The 20413-nt window shown below is 34.6% G+C and overlaps 1 protein-coding gene across 2 annotated transcripts in view; it reads right to left on the bottom strand.

Moving 5' to 3' along the window:
• Nucleotides 1-20413, bottom strand: part of SOX (sulfite oxidase) — a 140139-nt gene that overhangs the window by 27656 nt on the left and 92070 nt on the right. Inside the window, exons 9-10 of one of the 2 annotated variants that reach the window (XM_089819804.1) lie at nt 4198-4299; nt 898-948 (exon numbers count right to left, since the gene is read on the bottom strand). In XM_089819804.1, coding sequence (XP_089675930.1) covers nt 898-948; nt 4198-4299 — 153 coding nt within the window. The remainder of the gene's footprint in view (nt 1-897; nt 949-4197; nt 4300-20413) is intronic. The other variant, XM_089819805.1, reaches the window with a different exon arrangement.

Raw genomic sequence — 20413 nt, forward strand, 5'->3', positions numbered from 1 at the left:
ACAAGTAGAAGAGTTAGTGTTTTAGTGTTTTAATGAACCAAATAGAGTTTGCAGGTCCCGCAAGAATAGCAAAAAAAAAGAATTAATGATTTTTGGGGGGTGTTTTGACATTACCCGTCTGGCCGGAAAAGAGGGGACAGCCAACAGTATCGGCTTGGTACTGCTGGCTGTCCCCAACTTTCCCGCAAAAAAAATTTGGCTGTTCAGGGGCATTTCTAAATTTAGCAAAAAAGGGATGGCAAAGATTAATACAATTATTTATTCATATCATTGATTAATATTAATTAATAATATTCAAATAAATGTATATTGATTAGTGTATCTATTAAATATAATAAGATTATGTTTTTTAAGATTATATTATATATACTTGATATAATTATTTATTTATTTATCCATTTTAATATTACCATTTATTGTTAAATCTTACTTAAAAAAGGGACATCATTGTTACATGGTATGTTACTAATATAGTCAAAAATTTGAATCTGACAGTATTAACTTTAAATAAATAAACTAAAATTCCTAGGACAGATTATTTCTATACATTTTTTTTTGTACGGATGTACCTAGAATGTACCCACCCACCCCCAATGTATCACACACATACCCATACCCAACTCTGATTTTGTAACTTCGGGAATCTTTGTTTAAGTTATCCATTTTGAATATTTGTTCATGGTTTTGAGAATGGGAATTGTCGTTTTTCCAATTTCTGTAACTTGGCATGCAGCCACATTTTACAGCTAATGAAAATAAGATTTGATGCTAATCCCAATTTTTAATTTGCTATGCTACTTTCAAATCTAAATTTATTCCATTTGGAAATTAACAGAATGAAACTAGATGATTTAACTTGATAACTCATCAAAAGCCAAGGCAACATTGATCACTGACCTTTTTTCCCCACTCCATTGAGCACACATCTTCAAGAGAGCAAATGACACACTGATCCATTAACAAACAAAAAGTTTAAGATAAGATACACTAGAGTAAGATATGCATATGATAAACTTAATCTCCAAATATCTTGCTTACTCCTCTACATTAGTCTGTGATACAGCATGCATAATTTAAAGCTTATTGGAACAAGGTCAAAAATGGAAGATGGAGAAAATAAATGGACTCTGCTCTATAAAGCATCCAATGCATTGAAGCTGCGTGAAATGAAGACAGCTACAAACCAAGTGCAATTATCCATTCTCTATCTACTTCTCAACATAGCACTAATTCTATTAGAGTCAAGCACAAGATCTTCTTTCAAGCATTGCTCGTGTACTAAAAGGGTGTGACAAAACAACCCTTATAATCTACCCATTTCTGTTCTTAAAAATTTGTTACCAGTTTGAGAAAAGCCCCCAGATTTAGGTCCGTTCATAACCAGTCCAGATCTCCTATGGAGCAATCGAGGTCCATTTTGAAGGATCCTCACAGTACCTGGTCCAAACCCCCTCCATATCCTCTTAAGATTTTCTCTTAGATGCTTGAGAACAAATCTATAAGTATTAAGGATCAATATTTGAAAGCTAATAGTTGGATAAAGAATTTTAGAAAGGTGAATTTTTCCACATTCGATTCAGCTGGTTTCCTTGGACAGCTAGTGGAAACAATGACTGCACTTGACTTGATGATCAAGTTGCCTAGAGCTGCTTCCTGCAGCCTGGTAGCTTTCTTTTGCTTCTTTTGTTTCTGTTCAAAATGTTTAACAGTATCTAACTTCCACTCACAGTTTCATTATTCTATCACTGTTGCTACATTGGACTGACCTCCTTGTTCATTACATTCTAATCGCCACCAGAGAACTTTACAAAATCAGCCTCTTTGCAGGATAAAACAATGTTATCTACTGCTTAAAATTAAAAAATTGCCATCTTTTCTTCTTCCAGAACTCTTTGAAAATGAAAGAATATAAGCAGTTTGAGATGAGGAGAGAACAAATTACCATTTTTTACCATTCAATATAAAATCTGACTCCCTGTGGCAGAAACCACAATGAGCAAGGAATACATTAATCATTAGTTGAGGGCATAGGGAAAAAAAATATTGTTGCATTCTACTCAACACCTCTGTCCATGCTTTCCAATTATTTTGAGGGTAAACCCTTGAAGATGAATACCAATTTTATCATATTAATATTGAACAGTGAATATCTATTATAACTTTCAAGTTTAACAAATTGGCATCAACAGAGTATTTTTGTTTTATGATGGTTTTATCTATTATATGGATTTTATGTGGCATTCTGTTTATAATATGTATTCTGTACAGACATACCCAAAATGAACCCAACCCCCAGAAAAAAATCAGCATACCAGCATATACCCAAACTTGAAGCCAACCTGATAACATGGCTTAGAAACCAATGCTTCATCAGATCTTAAATCCAGTACCTTTATAAAAGTTTTAATTTTGCAACTATATTCCTTGATTGTCCCTTTATTTCAACTATAAATTTTTGCAACTATACTCCTTGAATGCTCTTTGTTGTTTATTGTAATGACCCTCTCTATAAAGGCCACAGAAACCCTCAAACTGATCTTAGGAATTTTGTCAAACACTTGGCGTGTAACAGTAACAATATTCAGAATATGGTAATTTCAGATTTGATACTTTCAGAATATAATCACAGAATTACAATATATATAAAGCCATTGAACTATATTTCAATTACAATGCAATAAATTCTGAAATTATTTTATTACCAATTCTGGACTGATTATTACAATGACTGTATGACAGCAAATTTACCCAAAAATTGACATATATTTCAGAATGCAAGAACCTGGTTTGAAGAACTATGGAAGAACACCACGTTTTGCTGCAGATCGTTGATAAAGACCTCCAACCGCACCCCCAAACTGTCCTTAATTTGCTACTGCTGCCCAAACTAGCAGGGCCGTACCAGGCCGTACCTGTACGGCTGCTGAAATAAAATAATATTAGGGTTTTGGGACCCCCAAATGCAAGGAAAATGGGCGCCTAGGGTTAGGTAGTAACCCTGTAAAACCATAAAAAATAACTCCAAGGGGTTGAGGAGATATGAGCAATTATGTGGTTCCGAACCCTGCTTTGCCAATTCTGAAAATGCACTTATTCTGTCTTCAAACTCTTGTCAAATGCTTCTCCAATGATAGGGCAAATCTGAAATCCTTATTCCAACCAAAAACAAACCCTAACAACGAATTCTCAATAAGCTCCAATGAGATGGCTGAATACCAACTCCAATTATGCAACAATTCAGGTGATATTTCACACCCTCAAAGTCGCCAATCCAAGGGAGTGATTCGTTCCCAAAGATCGAATAATTTGCAGATCCAAAGTCCACAAATGTCTTCACAATGAAGAAGTAGAAGAGTTCTCCAATCCAAGCATGTCCAAATGAGAGGCCCAGCCCTCTATTTATTCACTTTTCTAAGAAGTTGCTAGAACTTCTAGAAACATCCTTTATAAATTCTCATTATAATGCACTTTTTATAATAAAGTAATTTTATAAAAATAAAAAGTGCAACTCAAATTAAAATTATAACATGTGGGCCCCAATATCACATAATGATAAAATATAACCTCTTAACACTTCTTCAAGAGCAAGATATGACTATCTGATCCGCAGAATTGACTCTCTTTCCACACCATTTGCCTACGAGAGTCTGGAATAGGCAAATCCATGATCAATGCCATGTCGAACTAAAGAGGGGACATTACATTTATACTCAGAAGATATTTCAACTTGAATGTTTTCAGGGAGAAAACGTTTATCTTAATATTCTATTCAATTCATACCAAGAAGTGATGGTGGAGGTTTTTACTTCAATGCCTGACTAGACATTTTTGTACTATCCTTCGGATATGATTTTAAAGGACATCACATGGATCTTTTCTCCATCTGCTTTGTAAGCCTCAAGACATCTCTGCTACTATTAAAGTGCAAATTTTCAACATGTATAAGCAATAGAAAAAAGAAACTCCCTTAGACAGTACTACTTGTGGTTTCAAACTTAAAATTTAAAATCAGTGAACAAAAGAGAGATCAAACTTTAATTAAATCCTAAATCAGAAAGGCTTCTCAGACATAAAAAATAAAAGTGCAGTGCGAGGGATCCAACTTATAATAGTCTGTGCAAAATAGGAGGATATTAGATGGGTGCTAGATGAGCTTAAGAAACAAATAATATGTTCACTGAAGCAGGAACATCTTACTTGAATTGGAAAATCCATTAACGGACGACGAGAAAGCCAATTGATATTGTCCCAATCAACGGTAGGAGGGAACATTTTGTAATCCTTTTGCATGAAGAAACCCTGCTCACAAACATGGATATTATTGTGTCAAAGAACTTACACACTTCTTCAACTTTATTATGCATGCAAGAACACACATACAAAGGCATAAACTGTTTAAAGTGTTTTATAATTTATATACAACTGTGCATAAATTTAAACAAATAATATTTTGGACATCACCAAAAACATCTTTCCATTTAGATTGTTTCAACATACATAAGACAAAAGTGAAAATCAAATAAAAAACTATAGCATCAAAATAAATAAATATATTATACAAATGCAAATAAACTAATCAAATGGATGAGCTAAGAAAGTAAGGTGTTGGAGTTTTCATGTGTCTCATTTAAATCTCCAGGAACCATGTTAGCTGTTGAAATTATATGAAGTGCTGAAGAGGCAGCATACAGTATACACAATGGACAAGAGCAGAGCCAAGCACCAGGAAACTTTGATTATAGAGATACTCCTCAGTCATGGCATCTAAACTGAAAGTTGTCTACAAGTCGAATTTACTGAAAAAGAAGGCAAGTAATCAAAAACAGTCACCTATAAGGAATAACTAGGTATATTAGGCCAGCACATAAATAAGTAAAAAATGAACAAATTTATAAATAATAGTGTCAAACTAAATAAATATAGAAATACAAAAGAAAATAAACTAATCAAAAGAATGAGCTTAGAAAGTAAAGCTTTAAAGTTTTCATAGCACATGCCTCAATTTAAATCTCCGGGAACCATGTTAACAGTTGATAATTGAGCTGAGACGAAGTGCTATAAGGGCAGCACACGGTATACCCCAATGGACAGGACCAGTGCCAAGGGCCAGGTAAATTCTATGGTAGAGATTCTCCTTAGGCATGGCATCTAAACTGAAAGTTGTCTACAAGTGGAGTTTACTCATAAAGAAAATGGTGAGAAATCAGAAAAGTCACCCATAAGGAGTAGCTAAGTATTTTAGACTAGCATACAAGTAATTTGAACATTTTTTTAAATTTCTGCATAGCTATATACATAAAACTTGATAAAAGCGATCAGTGTACAATTATCAGCAATAATAATTCCAGAATAAATTATTCTTCCAAGATCTTTGTTAAAAACTTCACTACTACATTAATATTTGATGTTTCAACTTTCAAGTGCTGATGCAACATACAGTTAAGTGCTTACCTTTATTAGTTTGTAAAAATCATATAACAGTGGCAACATAGGATTGTACATTATTCTTTTTAACTGCTTCCTAGTGTCTATACTGGACTTTTTTGCTCAATTTTTTTGTTGTTCAATTATACTTGATTTTTACTCATATGCAAGTTTCTATATAATACAGCACAGTCTTTTCACGTTCTCTATAGCTGGAGAAAGATTGTAACTATTTTACCAGTCATATTATCATTTGATATTTAATAAGATGTTTTAAACTTGTGAAAAACATAGCAACCATTATTAAATCACTTTCCATAGATATATTATTTTTTCTCCAAGATAAAATTTATATAGTTATAAAATTAAATTAATGTTAGTCTTTTTCTTTTCTGGATAGATCTGTGGGATGTTCATCATTGATGTTTTCGATAATAAATGTTTTGTTAAATCTAACCTTTTTCTCATGGTATTTTGGTTTCTAAATAGGATTAGTATTGATCACTAATGCAATAAAATTGCCAAACTTCCCTTTACAAACGTGGTTACCTTACACTAATGGAGATACTACATGTATGCTTATGGACCGAGTTCTATTGAAAATGAGAGAATATGGGTTGCTTAAGATAAATAAGGAATTGCTACCTCATGCTCATTCTTTGTTTGCATTGTGGTGATAATAATAGGAGCAGTGCAAATCAACAATAATGTATGCAAAAGAAATTCACTTAAGTACTAATGGCGTTGCAAGGAGTTTCAACGGCTACGGGAGCTAGGGTTTCTTCCCTCCCCCTTCCTCCCATCCAACTCTGTCTGTGCAACAAAAAGTGAAGTTGAATGCTAATGGTTCCTATCTTAGGAACAATTACGGTGAAAGAAGGTCTAGTTCATGCACGGTGGCCTCTCATGTAACAGTTGTTCCAAGTTGGAATGGCAGGCCAATGCGCCTTTGGGCATTTCACAGGTGGACAAGGCAGTAAAGGGCTTGGGTTCTCCCTCCACGGTGCCCTTCCCTAGCATTCGTCAAGAGAAAGAAGCCTAGTTGAAGGTGGGAGATTCTATGTGTGGGGATGGGGAACGACACTCATTGGCTGGAGTCCCTTACATTGGTGGTGTGGGAAAAAGACCCCAAAGACCTGCACAAGAGAAATTAGGGATGCAGTAGGTGTCCTTGCATGGGAACAAGATGATTTCTACTTCTTCAAAGTATTTTTCTGACAATCTAGACGATGCAATGGATAAGGAGGTAACCCACAATCTTTCAAATTTTTTCTGAGATGGGATTGATTGGTAGATATAGGTGTTTTTGGCCAAGCTTGCCCCAATTGCATACATGGATTTCAATCAACTGGGAGCCTATGCTCACAAGATGGGTTCAGATTTACACTGCTATTAAGGGTTTCTTCATTGCAGTTTTTGAAAGGTCCACGATAGAAACTGGATTCTATGTGACTAATTGGGGTGCTAGGAGGAAAAGTTTGCATTAATGCTTAAACCATGGCACCCAGATTTTAACCCCAATACTGAAGCTTTTGACAAAATCGCAATCTAAGTTGGGCTCCCAAATCTCCCTCTCCACTCGTGGTTTAATTCTTGTCTCGAACCAATAGGTGATTCATTGGGAAAAAATTTGTTGGTGTATGAGAACTCTTCCAACCTATTTCACTCAACCTATGCACATATTTTAGTTGAAATGGGTATTGCTGATGAGCTTCTGGCTGAAATTCAGATAAAAACCTCCGAAGGATGTTGGGTTTAGGCTTTGGATTATGAAGGTGTTTCCTTTAGATGCAGGATTTGTTTTCAAACTGGTCATTTGGCTATGAAATGTAAAAAGTGCAATCAAAAAAGAATATTTCATGGTGGAAAGATGTGGCACATCACCACTACACAATTGAGACAAAAGGGAGAAATAAAAGAGTTTCTCCCTGGCTATAATGGTGGAAACTTCAAAATGTACCACAGAGCCAAAAATTACAAGAGCCACCTCCAATATCTCAGCCCTCTTTGGTGAAAGGAGATAGGGTGCCCTAGCAGAATGTTGGCATTGGAACTCTAGAGGGCAAAGCAAAACATAAGACTATGGGCTCCTAGGTGCTTGAGCCAATGGAGTTAGGAATGATGCTTTACATCATGATGTCTCAAAGGTAGCTGGCCAAGTGCATTTCACTGAGGAAAATGCAGCTGGTTGGGAAACTGATGTTGCTCATGAGGACGATGGTTGACGTACTGTGAAGAGGAAAATGGATAGGAATTTGAAGAATGCTTCCTTTGATATGATCCTCCGTTGACATACTAAGACTCGGGGCAAAGGTTAATTCTTGTTCAGCCCAATGTCAATTCATGGCTCTTATTGTCTTTGAGGATATGATATTGTAGTGAGATTACTATATATTTGTATGGGTTGTTTATGCTATAAAAGTGGCTCTATGTAAGGCTTTTATTTATTAATAAAATAACTCTTATTACCGATTGAAAAAAAAATAGTAGTGCAAATCAGCTAAGCAGCTCTAACTCCTATGGGTCAATGAAATTTGAAAAGGATAGCCTATTTATCAAAATCTCATATTTTTCAATTATATTAATTGGTTCTATGACATATATAGATCTCAATGGAACCATTTTCAAATGATTTCCCATGGATTAGTTGGTGTTAATAAATTTCCTTGGTAGGATCAAGTTATGATCAGTGTTCCACGGGGATGTGTCCCCTATGCTTTTAGGCTTGTACCCGTCCCGGGAAAGAAATGGGGATGCAGCGATAGATTTTCATCATCCCCAAAGCTGCCCCCTTTTGCCAAATTAGGAAATGTCCCCGAAACTTCTTGCCATCCCCTATTTTCCAGCTAGTCAGGTAAAGGCAAAACAGTAAGTTTTGTTTATTGTGCGGGTCTGCAGTTGTCTTAAAGACATAATAAAAATGTGCAAACCATATTTGTCAATTAAAACACTAGAACACTAACTCTTCTACTCATTTTAAGATATGATGTACTTGCTAAGAGGGGAAAAACATAGAGCAACAACAATAGCAGCACTGAGGAAAGATGCATTTAGTATTTCTATTTACTACTTACTATTTTAGTTGCACTTCCCTTTATTCCATTCTGATTTCATGCATAATACTTGGAGACTTTAGGCATTTTGATTCTACTACATATGTATATGATATGTTATAATGGAGGTACTTAGTATTTGTCATTTGATAATTTTCTGTGTATTGATCTTCTAAAATGTCTATGGTGAATGGTTTATCAATGTTATGATATGCATACTTGAATTTTGTCTCTCTCTATATAAAAAATCCCCTATGTTTTTAATCGCCGTCCCCTAAGGTCTTGTCCCCTAAATTTTGGCTTGACCCGTCCCCATACCGGAAACACATCCCCATCCCCTAAAACGTCCCTATCCTGGAAACTCCGTGGCGCATAGGAACTTATGGTGGGATACGTACTCTTTTTCTTGATGCAATTGGAGGAACATCTATACCAATTTCTAAAACCTTTTCTATGTTTACTAGATTTTCAATGGCTTGATTGATTTTATGGTAGAATTTATAATATTTTTGGGCATAATTACTAATCATAAAAATTCGAACTTCCATATCAATATTATTGCAATGACAACATTTGGAATAGATATTAACTTCCATTTATTCATTATCTATGTTACATCAAATGTTCTATGGATATAAGGTTCTGAATGCTCCAAATCCTTATCACAAGGACTTGGGACCATACAAACTTTTTTATTTTGTTGGTCTCTTTCTACCAATCGTAGATATTAGTCTTTCCCCAGATATTTCTATTTCTATGTAATGCTAAGGTAGAAGCTATTTTTTCTCAAAATTTATATTAATTGTAATCATCTTTTAACTTTCCAAATGAATTGGAAAATATCTAATAGACCTCAATATGTATTTTTCTTTACAAGATATTCATAGAATGGTGTTTTAGCTTCCTTTGGTGACATCTTGATTTACAACAAGACGAGAAAGGACCACTTAAGGCATGTAGATGAGGTGCTTGGCATTCTAAAGCAACATTCATTCTATGCCGAAGCATCCAAATGTGAGTTTGATTAGACCAAGATATAGTATTTGGGGCATAAAGTTAGTGCCCAAGGAGTCAATGTGGATGAGAAGATCAATGCAATAAAGGATTGACTTGGACCCAAGACCTTGTCACATTTGTGAGGGTTTGTGGAACTTTGTAGTACAAGAGATTTGCCAAAGAATTTTCTCAATTTGCAGCCCTCTTGAGAGATTTCACAAAGGAGGCCTTGTCTCAGAGCTTTTTAGCATAAAGCCTTAGACAAGCTCAAGAAGCTAATGAGCATTGGAGTCACCAATGGACTTAAGCCTCCAAGAACACATGCAAAACTAAAAGATGTCATCCACAAGAGAGCAATATAGTGCTTGATTATGGGCACATTGGATTAGATTGTTGTTACATATGATGCCTTGCTTATATAGGCAAGGTTGAGAGATAGGATCAGACAAGATTTTGACATGAATCATAATCCTATGATATGGGACAACTAACATGACAAATATTAAACACAAGAAGTATTTGTCAAGATAAAACAAGATAAGATCACATGACAACTAAGGCTTCTAGAAAGATTACTAGTACGTAAGTAAACATGTGAATGGGACTTACTAGTGAACTAGTTGGGTAAAAAACCTTATCCACACCATCACACCCCTTAAGCGAAACTTATGGAGTATGACACAAATGCAAAGATCCATGAAGATGATTATGGATCTAAACTACTAGGCCATGTCAATTACCTATTTACAAAACAATCTCTCATAACCTAAGGGAGAAAACCTACAAGAACAAAGCACCTCTCCAAATGAAAGAAACCGTACAAACATAAACAAGTGATAAATAGATAACTCATGCATTCCCAAGGATGAGATCCATCACGAGGATACAATCAATTGTCCCTCCATATGAAAGAAAGAGAGAGACTACATAGCTCCCCTCCCAAAATGTGTAATGTCCTATAGAAATGGTAAATGCTTGAAGACAAAAATATGATCCAATACCTACAAACAACATTTCTCCCTTTCAAAGAAGATAAACCAAGTACAAATGCAAGATTGTTTCCCACTTTGGATAGGAATTGGTTGGAAGAACTCAAATGTACAATGATGCCTCTAACATATGCTCATTTGCCATTAAGTCCTTGGTAGATGATGATACGACAATCCAAAAAGCTAAATACCTAATCAAAATAGAATGCGAGAAAGGAGGATCAACTGGTATTTGAGCAAGATCCAAAGCCAAAGATGATGTGACAACTATGATGGGGCCATCATCAAAGAGTAGAGATAACCCCTCAAAACGTGTCCCCCAAATCTGAAATGTGACAGTCCACAAACAAGTCTGAAACACCTGTTAAGCGGTGTCATGACCACCCTATTTAAATCCCAATGAGTATACATTAGTAGAAATATTAAAAAATCATACGATTAAAATATATATCTCACATATAAGTAATTATTAAATTCTCTAAATCAATTGAATACAATAGTAAATATATTTAAGATAATGAATAGATCCATTATAATTAATAACAATCCAACATAGAAAAGTATTTAAAAAAGCAAGGAAGATATTGATATTTGCATATAAATTACATCTCCCAAAAAAAACAGAGTGTAAACCAGTTTTTGTTCGGTAAGACAAGAAAAGTACTGAAGAGGGGGAGTTAAATATTATTTTAATTGACTTGGGCATGAAAAGCCGAAATTATAGGGGGTGCCTAAAATCAAGGTTTTGGAGGATATTAATCTTTACTTTTAATAGAAAGAATATATATATATTGTTTAATATAAATTGATTATTTATTTATATATTTATAACAAATTATATATTGGGGTTATATGTATACGATCATGACACTTTCTTAATATGAAATATTAGAAGTTGTCATATACAGATTTCATTCAAATCCTAATAAGATATTTTTGAGGAAAATAAAGAAGACCTCATTAAGGGTCATTACAAGTGGTATCAGAGCATAATCCTGCCATCTTGTGAATAGAGGATTATGGAGATTCAAGAGGGAACAACAAAGAGAACCACCATGAATGACATAGCAAATGAAATGAGATCTTACATGGAACAAAACCATCAAATACTAATTAGTCAAATAGAAAACTCAAACCAAGCACTTCTCCAAGCATTGCAAAATATGGGGAATTCAATCAATAATAATCTAAAAGGTCAACCTACTCATATAAGAGACACTAGCTCAAATCACTTGGAGAACAATAATATGTCCTCCAGGGCCCAGATGCGGCAACTTGCATTCTTACCTAGGGGAGAATTATTAAGAGATGAAGAAGGGATAGAACAACTCGTGAATCGAACTGAAGATATACCAAGAGCACATGCCTAACTAGAACCTCATACTAGGGCAGTGGTATCATTTAGGAAATTTTGTGAAGATAAGAAAAAGGAAACACCCAAGACACCTGTTAATAAGGATCTTAAGCATAAAGAAAATAAGGTGGATGTTCCAAACTTTGATGGATCAGAAAAGATCGCAACATACGATTGGCTACAAACATTGAATACTTACCTAACATTCAACCCCATGACTGAAGAAGATGCACTCCAATTTACCATGCTCCATCTAGCTGGCATAGCACGGAATGGTGGTACTATGGAAAAAACACTCGGGGTCATGACAATATTACCTCATATAAGGATTTCACACAAAAGTTTTTGAAAAGGTTCGATAGAAAACATCCCCAAGAAGATTTCAAAAGACTAACACACATTAAACAGTATGGGACAGTTGAAAGTTACATAATGAGTTTGATAGAATATCAGTACGAGTGACAAGAATGGATGAGGATAGACTAACTTATCTATTTATAGGCAAATTAAAGGAACCACTTAAGGGATTGGTTAGTGCTCTAAAACTAGGAAATTTTTATGACGCTTTTGAAGCAGCTCTAAATTTGGAAACCTCTTCACCAAGCAACAAACCCTTAAGCAGCCACAGAAAACAATTTCATGATAGAGATGAATGACATGCAAAAGAATTTCCAAAAAGAAAATGTTTTAATTGTAACAAGATCTTTGAATGTGGACACATATACCGAGATGAGAAAGCCCAAAAGCAATGAGAAGAGTTGAGAAAGAGAAACTTATGTTTTCGATGTAAAGAATCATGGGAACTGGGACATAACTGCAAAAAAAGAAGGCAAGTTAATGCAATAGAAGAAGTACTCGAAACAAAAAATGAAGGAACACCATCAAAGACAGAAAGGTATAATTAAGTGAATCTTAACAACATCAAAGTAAAAAAACAAAGATGGAAGCTAATGGAGTTTCAAGGAAGTTCATCCTAATTTGGAATAGTAATCCAAACCATTAATATTGGTAATGTATTAATAACTTATGTAATCTAATTTTGATTATATTATATTTAAGAGCTAAAGAGATGCAATTAAGGGAGAATCACTTGGGTACCCTGTTGTAGTGGTAGTTAAGGGAGCATCGTTTCAAAGACACCCTACTACTATGCAATCAAGGGAGAACGGCTAGGGCACCCTATTGCAAAAACTTTTCCTATGAAGTCTACAAATAACGGAGAATCACGAGGGGACCCTATCACAAAATAGTTAGGAATTGCTAAGAAAACACCATGCTACCTTGTGATAAAAGGAGAACGGGTAGGGCACTAGTTAAGGGAAAGACAACTTAATGTACCCTAATGTAAGAAGCTTTCCTATGGAGTCTACAAAAGGGAGTACCACTAGGACACCTTATTGTAGTACTAGTTAAGGGAAAGATGCTAAAGGAGTCTTTTGGGGAAGATACGAAATAAAAATAAAAACAAGCATCCCCCTAAGTAGATCACCTCGTGTGGATGCCTAACACCCGCCATCAAGGCCAAGGGGGCCAAAGTACTAACCTTGGGCTTAGCATGGGATTGACTTGGACTAACTTATCATGAGTCAATTTTGCTTTAAATATTCTATATATGTGTGTGTGTGTGTACTAATGTTCACTTTGTGGCTGTAGGATTCATAATCAAAAGCATAATAAAGAAGAAAATTTGGTCAATAAGATAAGTATATAATGTGTGTCTACTTTGTGTCCTCATGCATTAATGTGTTTGCCTCGTGTCTACATCGTGACTTCATGCATTATAGTAATTTGGGCATGCTTCGTATGTTCATATGTTTACCTTTGTATTCTTTGCATTTCCTCATTTCACGTTGTATATACAAACCCCTCATGAAAAGGTTTGTACAAACTATAATTGCTTGAGGACAAGCAATCAAGAAGGTGAGACTGCCATGACCTCCCTATTTAAATCCCAATGAGTATACATAAGTAGAAATATTAAAAAATCATACGATAAAATACATATCTCACATATAAGTAATTGTTAAATTCTCTATACAAATTGAATATAATAGTAAATATATTTAAGATAATGAATAAATCCATTATAATCAATAACAATCCAATAATAATTCTAACAATCATTCTTTATAAACTACAATATAATTAAATTCACATAATCAATAATAATATAATAATAATTCTTTATAAACTAACAACATTATATATAATAATAATAATAACATCTAATTAAAATAATATCCCGACCAGTCACACTGTATCGAGTGACAAAGCTATATTAAAGCAGGGAGTACAGATAGGAAGGGCATCAGATAAGAAGGATGGAATAATCCAAAACAATCATTGACTACAAGGGAGGATAAAATAATTAAAGCAAAGCCACGATATTATCTCTTATATATATTATCAAGGAGTTTTGGAAGATGTGAATACACTGCCATGAACCAAGGAATTAGATGATCAAGGAGAACATTTGGAAAGAGAGTAGAAACCAGATTTATTTTAAGTGAATAAGAGGAGCTTTCAAAAAAAAATCAAACAAATACGATGGAAAAATATACATAGAAAAGTATTTAAAAAAGGAAAGAGGATATTGATATTTGCATATAAATTACATTTCCCCAAAAAAACAAAGGAGTATAAAGCAGTTTTTATTTGGTAAGACAAGAAAAGGACCAAAGAAGGGGAGTTAAGAAAAATATTAATTTAATTGACTTCAAGCATGAAAAGCCGAAATTATAGAGGGTGCCTAAATCAAGGTTTTGGAGGATATTGATCTTTACTTTTAATAGAAATAAAATATATATTGTTTAATATAAATTGATTGTTTATATATATATATATATATATATAACAAATTATATATTAGGGTTATATGTATATGATCATGACACTTTCTTAATACGAAGTATTATAAGTTGTCATATATAGATGTAATTCAAATCCTAATAAGATATTTTTGAGGAAAATAAAGAAGACCTCATAAAGGGTCATTACAAGTGGTTATCCCACAAAGATTTATCTAAAAGACTCATTAATATGCAGCAAAGAGTCATTGGAAGCTTTTGATGAAGCATCTCTAAAATCTAATGTAAGAATAGGATACGGATTGCCCTATTGAACAAAGCCCCAATCAAGGAAAAAATAACAATTGTCTTTACAGGTGGAGGAGCAAATTGAGATATGGATGTAATATCAGGTGATGGATTAGATTATTAAAATATTAAAATAATTCTTTAACGGTCATCTTAGTCTTTAGTTTATTATGTAGTTTCTATTTCCGTCTTTAGTTCACAATTGTTTCTTTTAGAAACATTTTTCTTTGTATTTCTATATAAGGAGCTTCCATCTCCTCTATTTAATATTAAAAATTCACCATCAATCTACCATAACATGGTATCATGCAGGTCGATAGGATTTCATAAAATTTGGCACTTCTTTTTAAGAAAAATTTGAGCCTCTTCTAATTTATAATGTTTTTCAAAAAAATTGTTTCTTAATGTTTTATATAAAAATCATTAGAGATATTTTATGAAATTTGTGGTTTGTCTTCGAAGATTTTTGCTCAAAATCACAAGCTTGGTTCAAGGTTTTGATCACCTGATTTCTAGGTTTGAGTAGAACTCTTTGATTTTTTAGGGTTGCATGTACTTGCATGTTGCTTACATGTGTTGTTTTATCACACAAACTCTCATGTTTTGCCACATGAAGGTTTCTTTGATGGATTTTTATAATTTTTTCCTAAGATACCTATTCCTTGGGATTTTCCCCAAATGTTGATTCTGATGTGCGCGGATGCGTTGATCCGTTCTGGTTATGCATTGATGCTCCTAGGAAGTGCATCCTAGACTATGGGTTCTCTCTAGATGCGTTGAAGAGCATCCAAAGAGAACCCACAATCCCAAGATGCTCTTCCTGGGAGCATCCTGAGAGTATTTGAACAATGCCTATTGGCCAAAAGGCCTTTTAGATGCCCAAAGTCACTTAAGTGACTATTTTTGCAGGTGTTTAATAGTTTTTTTTCATTCCTTTTTGGCTCCTTTTGCTCCTAAACCTTGAAACGACCCTAAAAGAGGTCATTCATTGTTCATTCTTCTCATTTTGCTTACAGTTTGGGCTATCTTCTCATTTGGTTTCCATTTTGGCATTTTTGAAAGCAAGGTCATAATTTTTGAAGAGGGTCATTCGTAGGTAGTCAAATAGCTTCTATAGAGGACTTCTAAGCGTCTATAAGCATTTGATCCCATTCATGAGTTCTTTTACTGTTAGTTTTTAGATGATGATGAATGTTCAAGTTTTCGAAGAGTTTTTACAAGTTTTTTCCCAATTGTTTTTCCTCGGAAATGAAGAAACAAGTTTAGCTATCTTTTTAAATATTTTTGTATCACATTTGTGCACTTGTATGGTTGACGTTCATAAGTTTATTTCTAATTTTATTTTTTAATTTTCTTATTAGATTGAAAATTCCTATTGTCCAAGAATGGCCACTACTGGTACTCAAAGTTCAGCGAGAGGGAAAGGCGAACAGAGTTATAACTTCAAAATTGATGTAACATGTCCATTATGGAGACATGCCACAAGATTATCACAAGTTTCAACAGGTGGATCATACACTTGGAAATGTAATGTATGTCATAGTAAACCATTCAACAACTCATATTCTTGGGTCAAAGCTCATTTTATGGGCCCCAGCGGTAAAGGAATGGATTGTGTAAAGGAAGAAAAGATAAAAAAAGGATGAGCGAAACACAATTAGCAAGATTTATAAAAGAACAAAAAGTTGTTGATCATTTAGTTAACAAATCAAAAACAAATTTTTATCAACCTTCATCCAGAATGAGAAAAATGAAATTATGCACTAATCATATTGTATCCCTCAAACATTCATTCTTGCAAATACTTGTACTAGGAGAGGAAGAGGATAAAGTAAAAGTTACTACCCGCAAAAGAGGTAGGTATGTTGGATCACAAGCTTGTTGATCAAGCAATTGCACGTTGCCTTTGTGCCAATGTTCCTCCTTTCAAGCTGGTACGATCGCCATATTGGAAGGAAATGGTCACAGTCATCCTTAAAGCGCTAGCTGATTACACTAATCTCGGGCATGAAAAGGTGCGTACTACTCTTTAGCAAAAGACTTCTATAGAGAAAGCTCTTCAACTAATTAAAACTTCTTGGACAACTTCGAGCATGACTATTGTGTTTGATGTATGGAAAGATACAAAAAAATTGACCATTAATTTATGTGATTGCAATGTCCCCCAACAGTGCAATGTTTTTTAGGACAGGTGATTGTGGAGGAGAAGTCAAGGATTCATAGTTCATTTTTAGAATTCTCATTTAGGTAATAGAGATGGTGGATAGTGAGAATGTGATCCAGGTGGTCATAGATAATGCCAAAAATTGTAGGGGTACAGGTGCTTTGGACACCATACACTCTCTCAACTTGGTCATGCAACAAATTGGCAACCAATAGATTGGGTGAAGCATATATACCAAGAGGAGATACAAATGTTTGTAATAAACCACCACATGTTACAATCCATATTCAAATCATTCTCCAAGTTGGAGTTGTTGAAGATAGATTCAAAATTGTAATTAGTTAGTTTCATTTATTTATTTAGTTTGAATAAGTTTTGTATTCATGTTCAATTGTAAAATTGTAGATAACTTCACTTAATATTTACTGTCATATTGTTAATGTGCTTAAGTTGCTAAGACTCGATTCACATCTCATATTATTGTTATGAGATGACTCCTCAAAGTGCACAGGCCATTCAGCCAAATGGTTATTTCTAGCCAGTGGGGTTTATGGAAGGCTTCAAATTCAAAGAGAGTCCAAAAGGTCAAGGCTTTGGTCTTGGATGACAGTTGGAGGGGTCATGTGCAATTTTTATTGGATTTCATCGAGCCTATCATTACTATGCTACACTTTGCTCATACATATTCACCTTGCTTGGGGGATGTGTATGATGCATAGTTTCGAAAATCACCATAAAATCACCAAAATCACGTGAATCACGAGAAGATTCATGGTTGCTGAGTTTTTGTGAATCTCGAATTGTCGATAGCGATTTTTTAGCTTGAATCACCGATTCAGGAGATTCATGCCAAAAATCACATGAATCGCCCGCAGCAGCTAGAAAGTTGTATTGAATTTTTTTTTAAAAACACATGTTTTATTTCATCTTTTTTTTGCTTTTCCTCTCTCTTATAACCCTAAAGGGCCTTCTAATTGTTAAGCGTGAGTAGAAGAGAGGAAAAGTGAGAGAGAAGAAGAGAAAAGAAAAATCATAGGTTTCCAACCGGCAAGAAGGAAGAGCACCAAAGAGATCAAAAGTCTATCTGGGAAGGCCATAAATTGCATTGAGAGCATTAAGGAGTCAATATCAACACTCCTCAACTCATTTGCAAGAGGTAAGTGCTGATTTTCTTTTTGCATGTTAGTGTATTATGAATTTTTGTTAAATTTTTTTAGTTTTCATTTACAAATCTTGAATGTTTTTTATTTTTACTAAATTGCAAACTAGGGTTTGTTGTTTTGTAGCTTTTGTTTATTAGTTTCAAACTTTGATATTTTACATGAATTTTTTTTATTGCAGTAGCCCTTTCCTTTCATTTTCCAGAATGGGTAAAAAAGATGAATGTTGGAAATATAACGAAGAGTTTCCTGGAAGAACCAAATTTCAAACAAAATGTATATTTTGTAAAGAAAAAAAATTCTGGAGGTATTTATAGATTGAAATACCACATTGCTGCTATACCTGGACATGATGTTACAATTTGCACTCAACAAACTGCTGAGGCAAAACGCACTTGTTTAGTAGCATTAGAAAAAAACTGAACAAGACAAATTGAATAAGAAAATGCAACTTGAAGAGTTAAGGGGTATTGGCTCCCATGTTCCTGCATCCATAGCCGCATCTACACCTGCATCTGCATCAGCTTCCGCATCTGTAGGTTGTGTTGGGGACATGGTTACCAGGAGACCTGTCTCCTACACCTAGAGACGCGTCTCGGAGACCCCCAGTACTGGAGAAACGTCTCTAGGTACCGGAGACGTCCCCAAAAATGTTTGGATGCAAAAGGTTTTGGTTGCCATCTCCAAAGTCCCCCAACCAACAATTGATTTTTCCCAACAAAAATATTGAGCATAAGGCATCATAGAACTCCTAAATCTTATCCTCTATCATCACCTCTTCAAAAATTGTTATTACTTATATCATATATGTTAGTAATTATAATGATAGCCACTATAGTTTTCCAATCAATTTGCTTAATTGCCTCTAGAAAGACTTGTCAATGATGTATAATTATTTCTTTATTAAACAACAATTAATGTCTCCAAGTACCCCCGTCTCCTATTTTTGAAAATTAGCCGTACTAGTACCAGTACCAGTCTCCAAGGTCTCCAAGTACCCCAGTCTCCTGGTAACCTTGGTTGGAGAGGGTTCTTCCAAGCCTCCTTTTCATCCTAGTTCTAGTGCTCATGCGAGTGCTAGTGCTACTCGGTCTTATACTGAGACAGAGTCCAACACCAACCTATTGCGGCCTAAAGTGTAGAAAAACAAAATGAATAGTTACGTTGTGCCCCGCACTACTCCTGGCTCCCAACCCACGCTTGAGGGCATGGGTTTGAACAAGGAGATTCATGATGTTGCCAGAAAAGAGATTTGCAAATTTTGGTACTTTTGCAACATTCCATTTGTTGCAGCCAGGTAATTGATTATTTTTTCTTCGTTTTCTTTATAGTTAAAATTAAAAGTAAAAGTAAAACTTTAATCATATCTACTTGTTTTATGATTTGAGTCTTTGACATCTAAATTTCTATTTATGACAGAGCTCCTTATTGGTAGAACATGATAGATGCAGTTGCTATTTGTGGTTTGGGGTTTAAAGCCCCAACTGAGGTTGAGTTGAGCGAATACCTCTTGGATGATATGGTAGAGGATATGAAGGTTGAGCTCGAGGAGAACCAAAAGGAGTGGATCAAAAAGGGTTGCACCATCATGACTGATGGTTGGACAGATAGAAGGAATAGAACACTCCTCAATTCTCTTGTATCCTGTGGAGGTGGTTGATCATTCTACTTTCTTAAATACATAATTGTAAATTTTGATTTGTTGATTGCTAATTTGTTGATGATCCATCTAACATTATAATTCGTTGTTTTGTTACTTGTAGGATATACCATGTTCCTCAAATCCATTGATGTTTCCGCTCATGTAAAAAACGCCACATACTTATGTGAGGTTATTGAGGAAGTCATAGTAGAGGTGGGGGAACAACATGTGGTCCAGGTGGTGATGGATAATGCAGCAAGTTATGTTGTTGCGGGTAAACTTTTAAGTTTTAACTTTTCAAGTTTTGAAAATAAATTTATTTGAACTTTGAACTTTTTCTAATTCTAAGTTTCCTAAGTTCTAAAACGTTTGAAATTTGAATTTCTAATTAACTTAAAATTGTTGTAGGTAAACTTTTGATGGAGAGGCACCCCACCATATTTTGGTCTCCTTGTGCGGCACACTGGATCGACCTCATGTTGGAGGAAATTGACAAACTTGAGTGGGTCAAGTCATGTGTGGAAAGGACAAAAAAC

Source organism: Cupressus sempervirens, chromosome 3, assembly GCF_028749045.1.
Source record: "Cupressus sempervirens isolate cs-2001-9-10 chromosome 3, ASM2874904v1, whole genome shotgun sequence".
Lineage (NCBI taxonomy): Eukaryota > Viridiplantae > Streptophyta > Pinopsida > Cupressales > Cupressaceae > Cupressus > Cupressus sempervirens.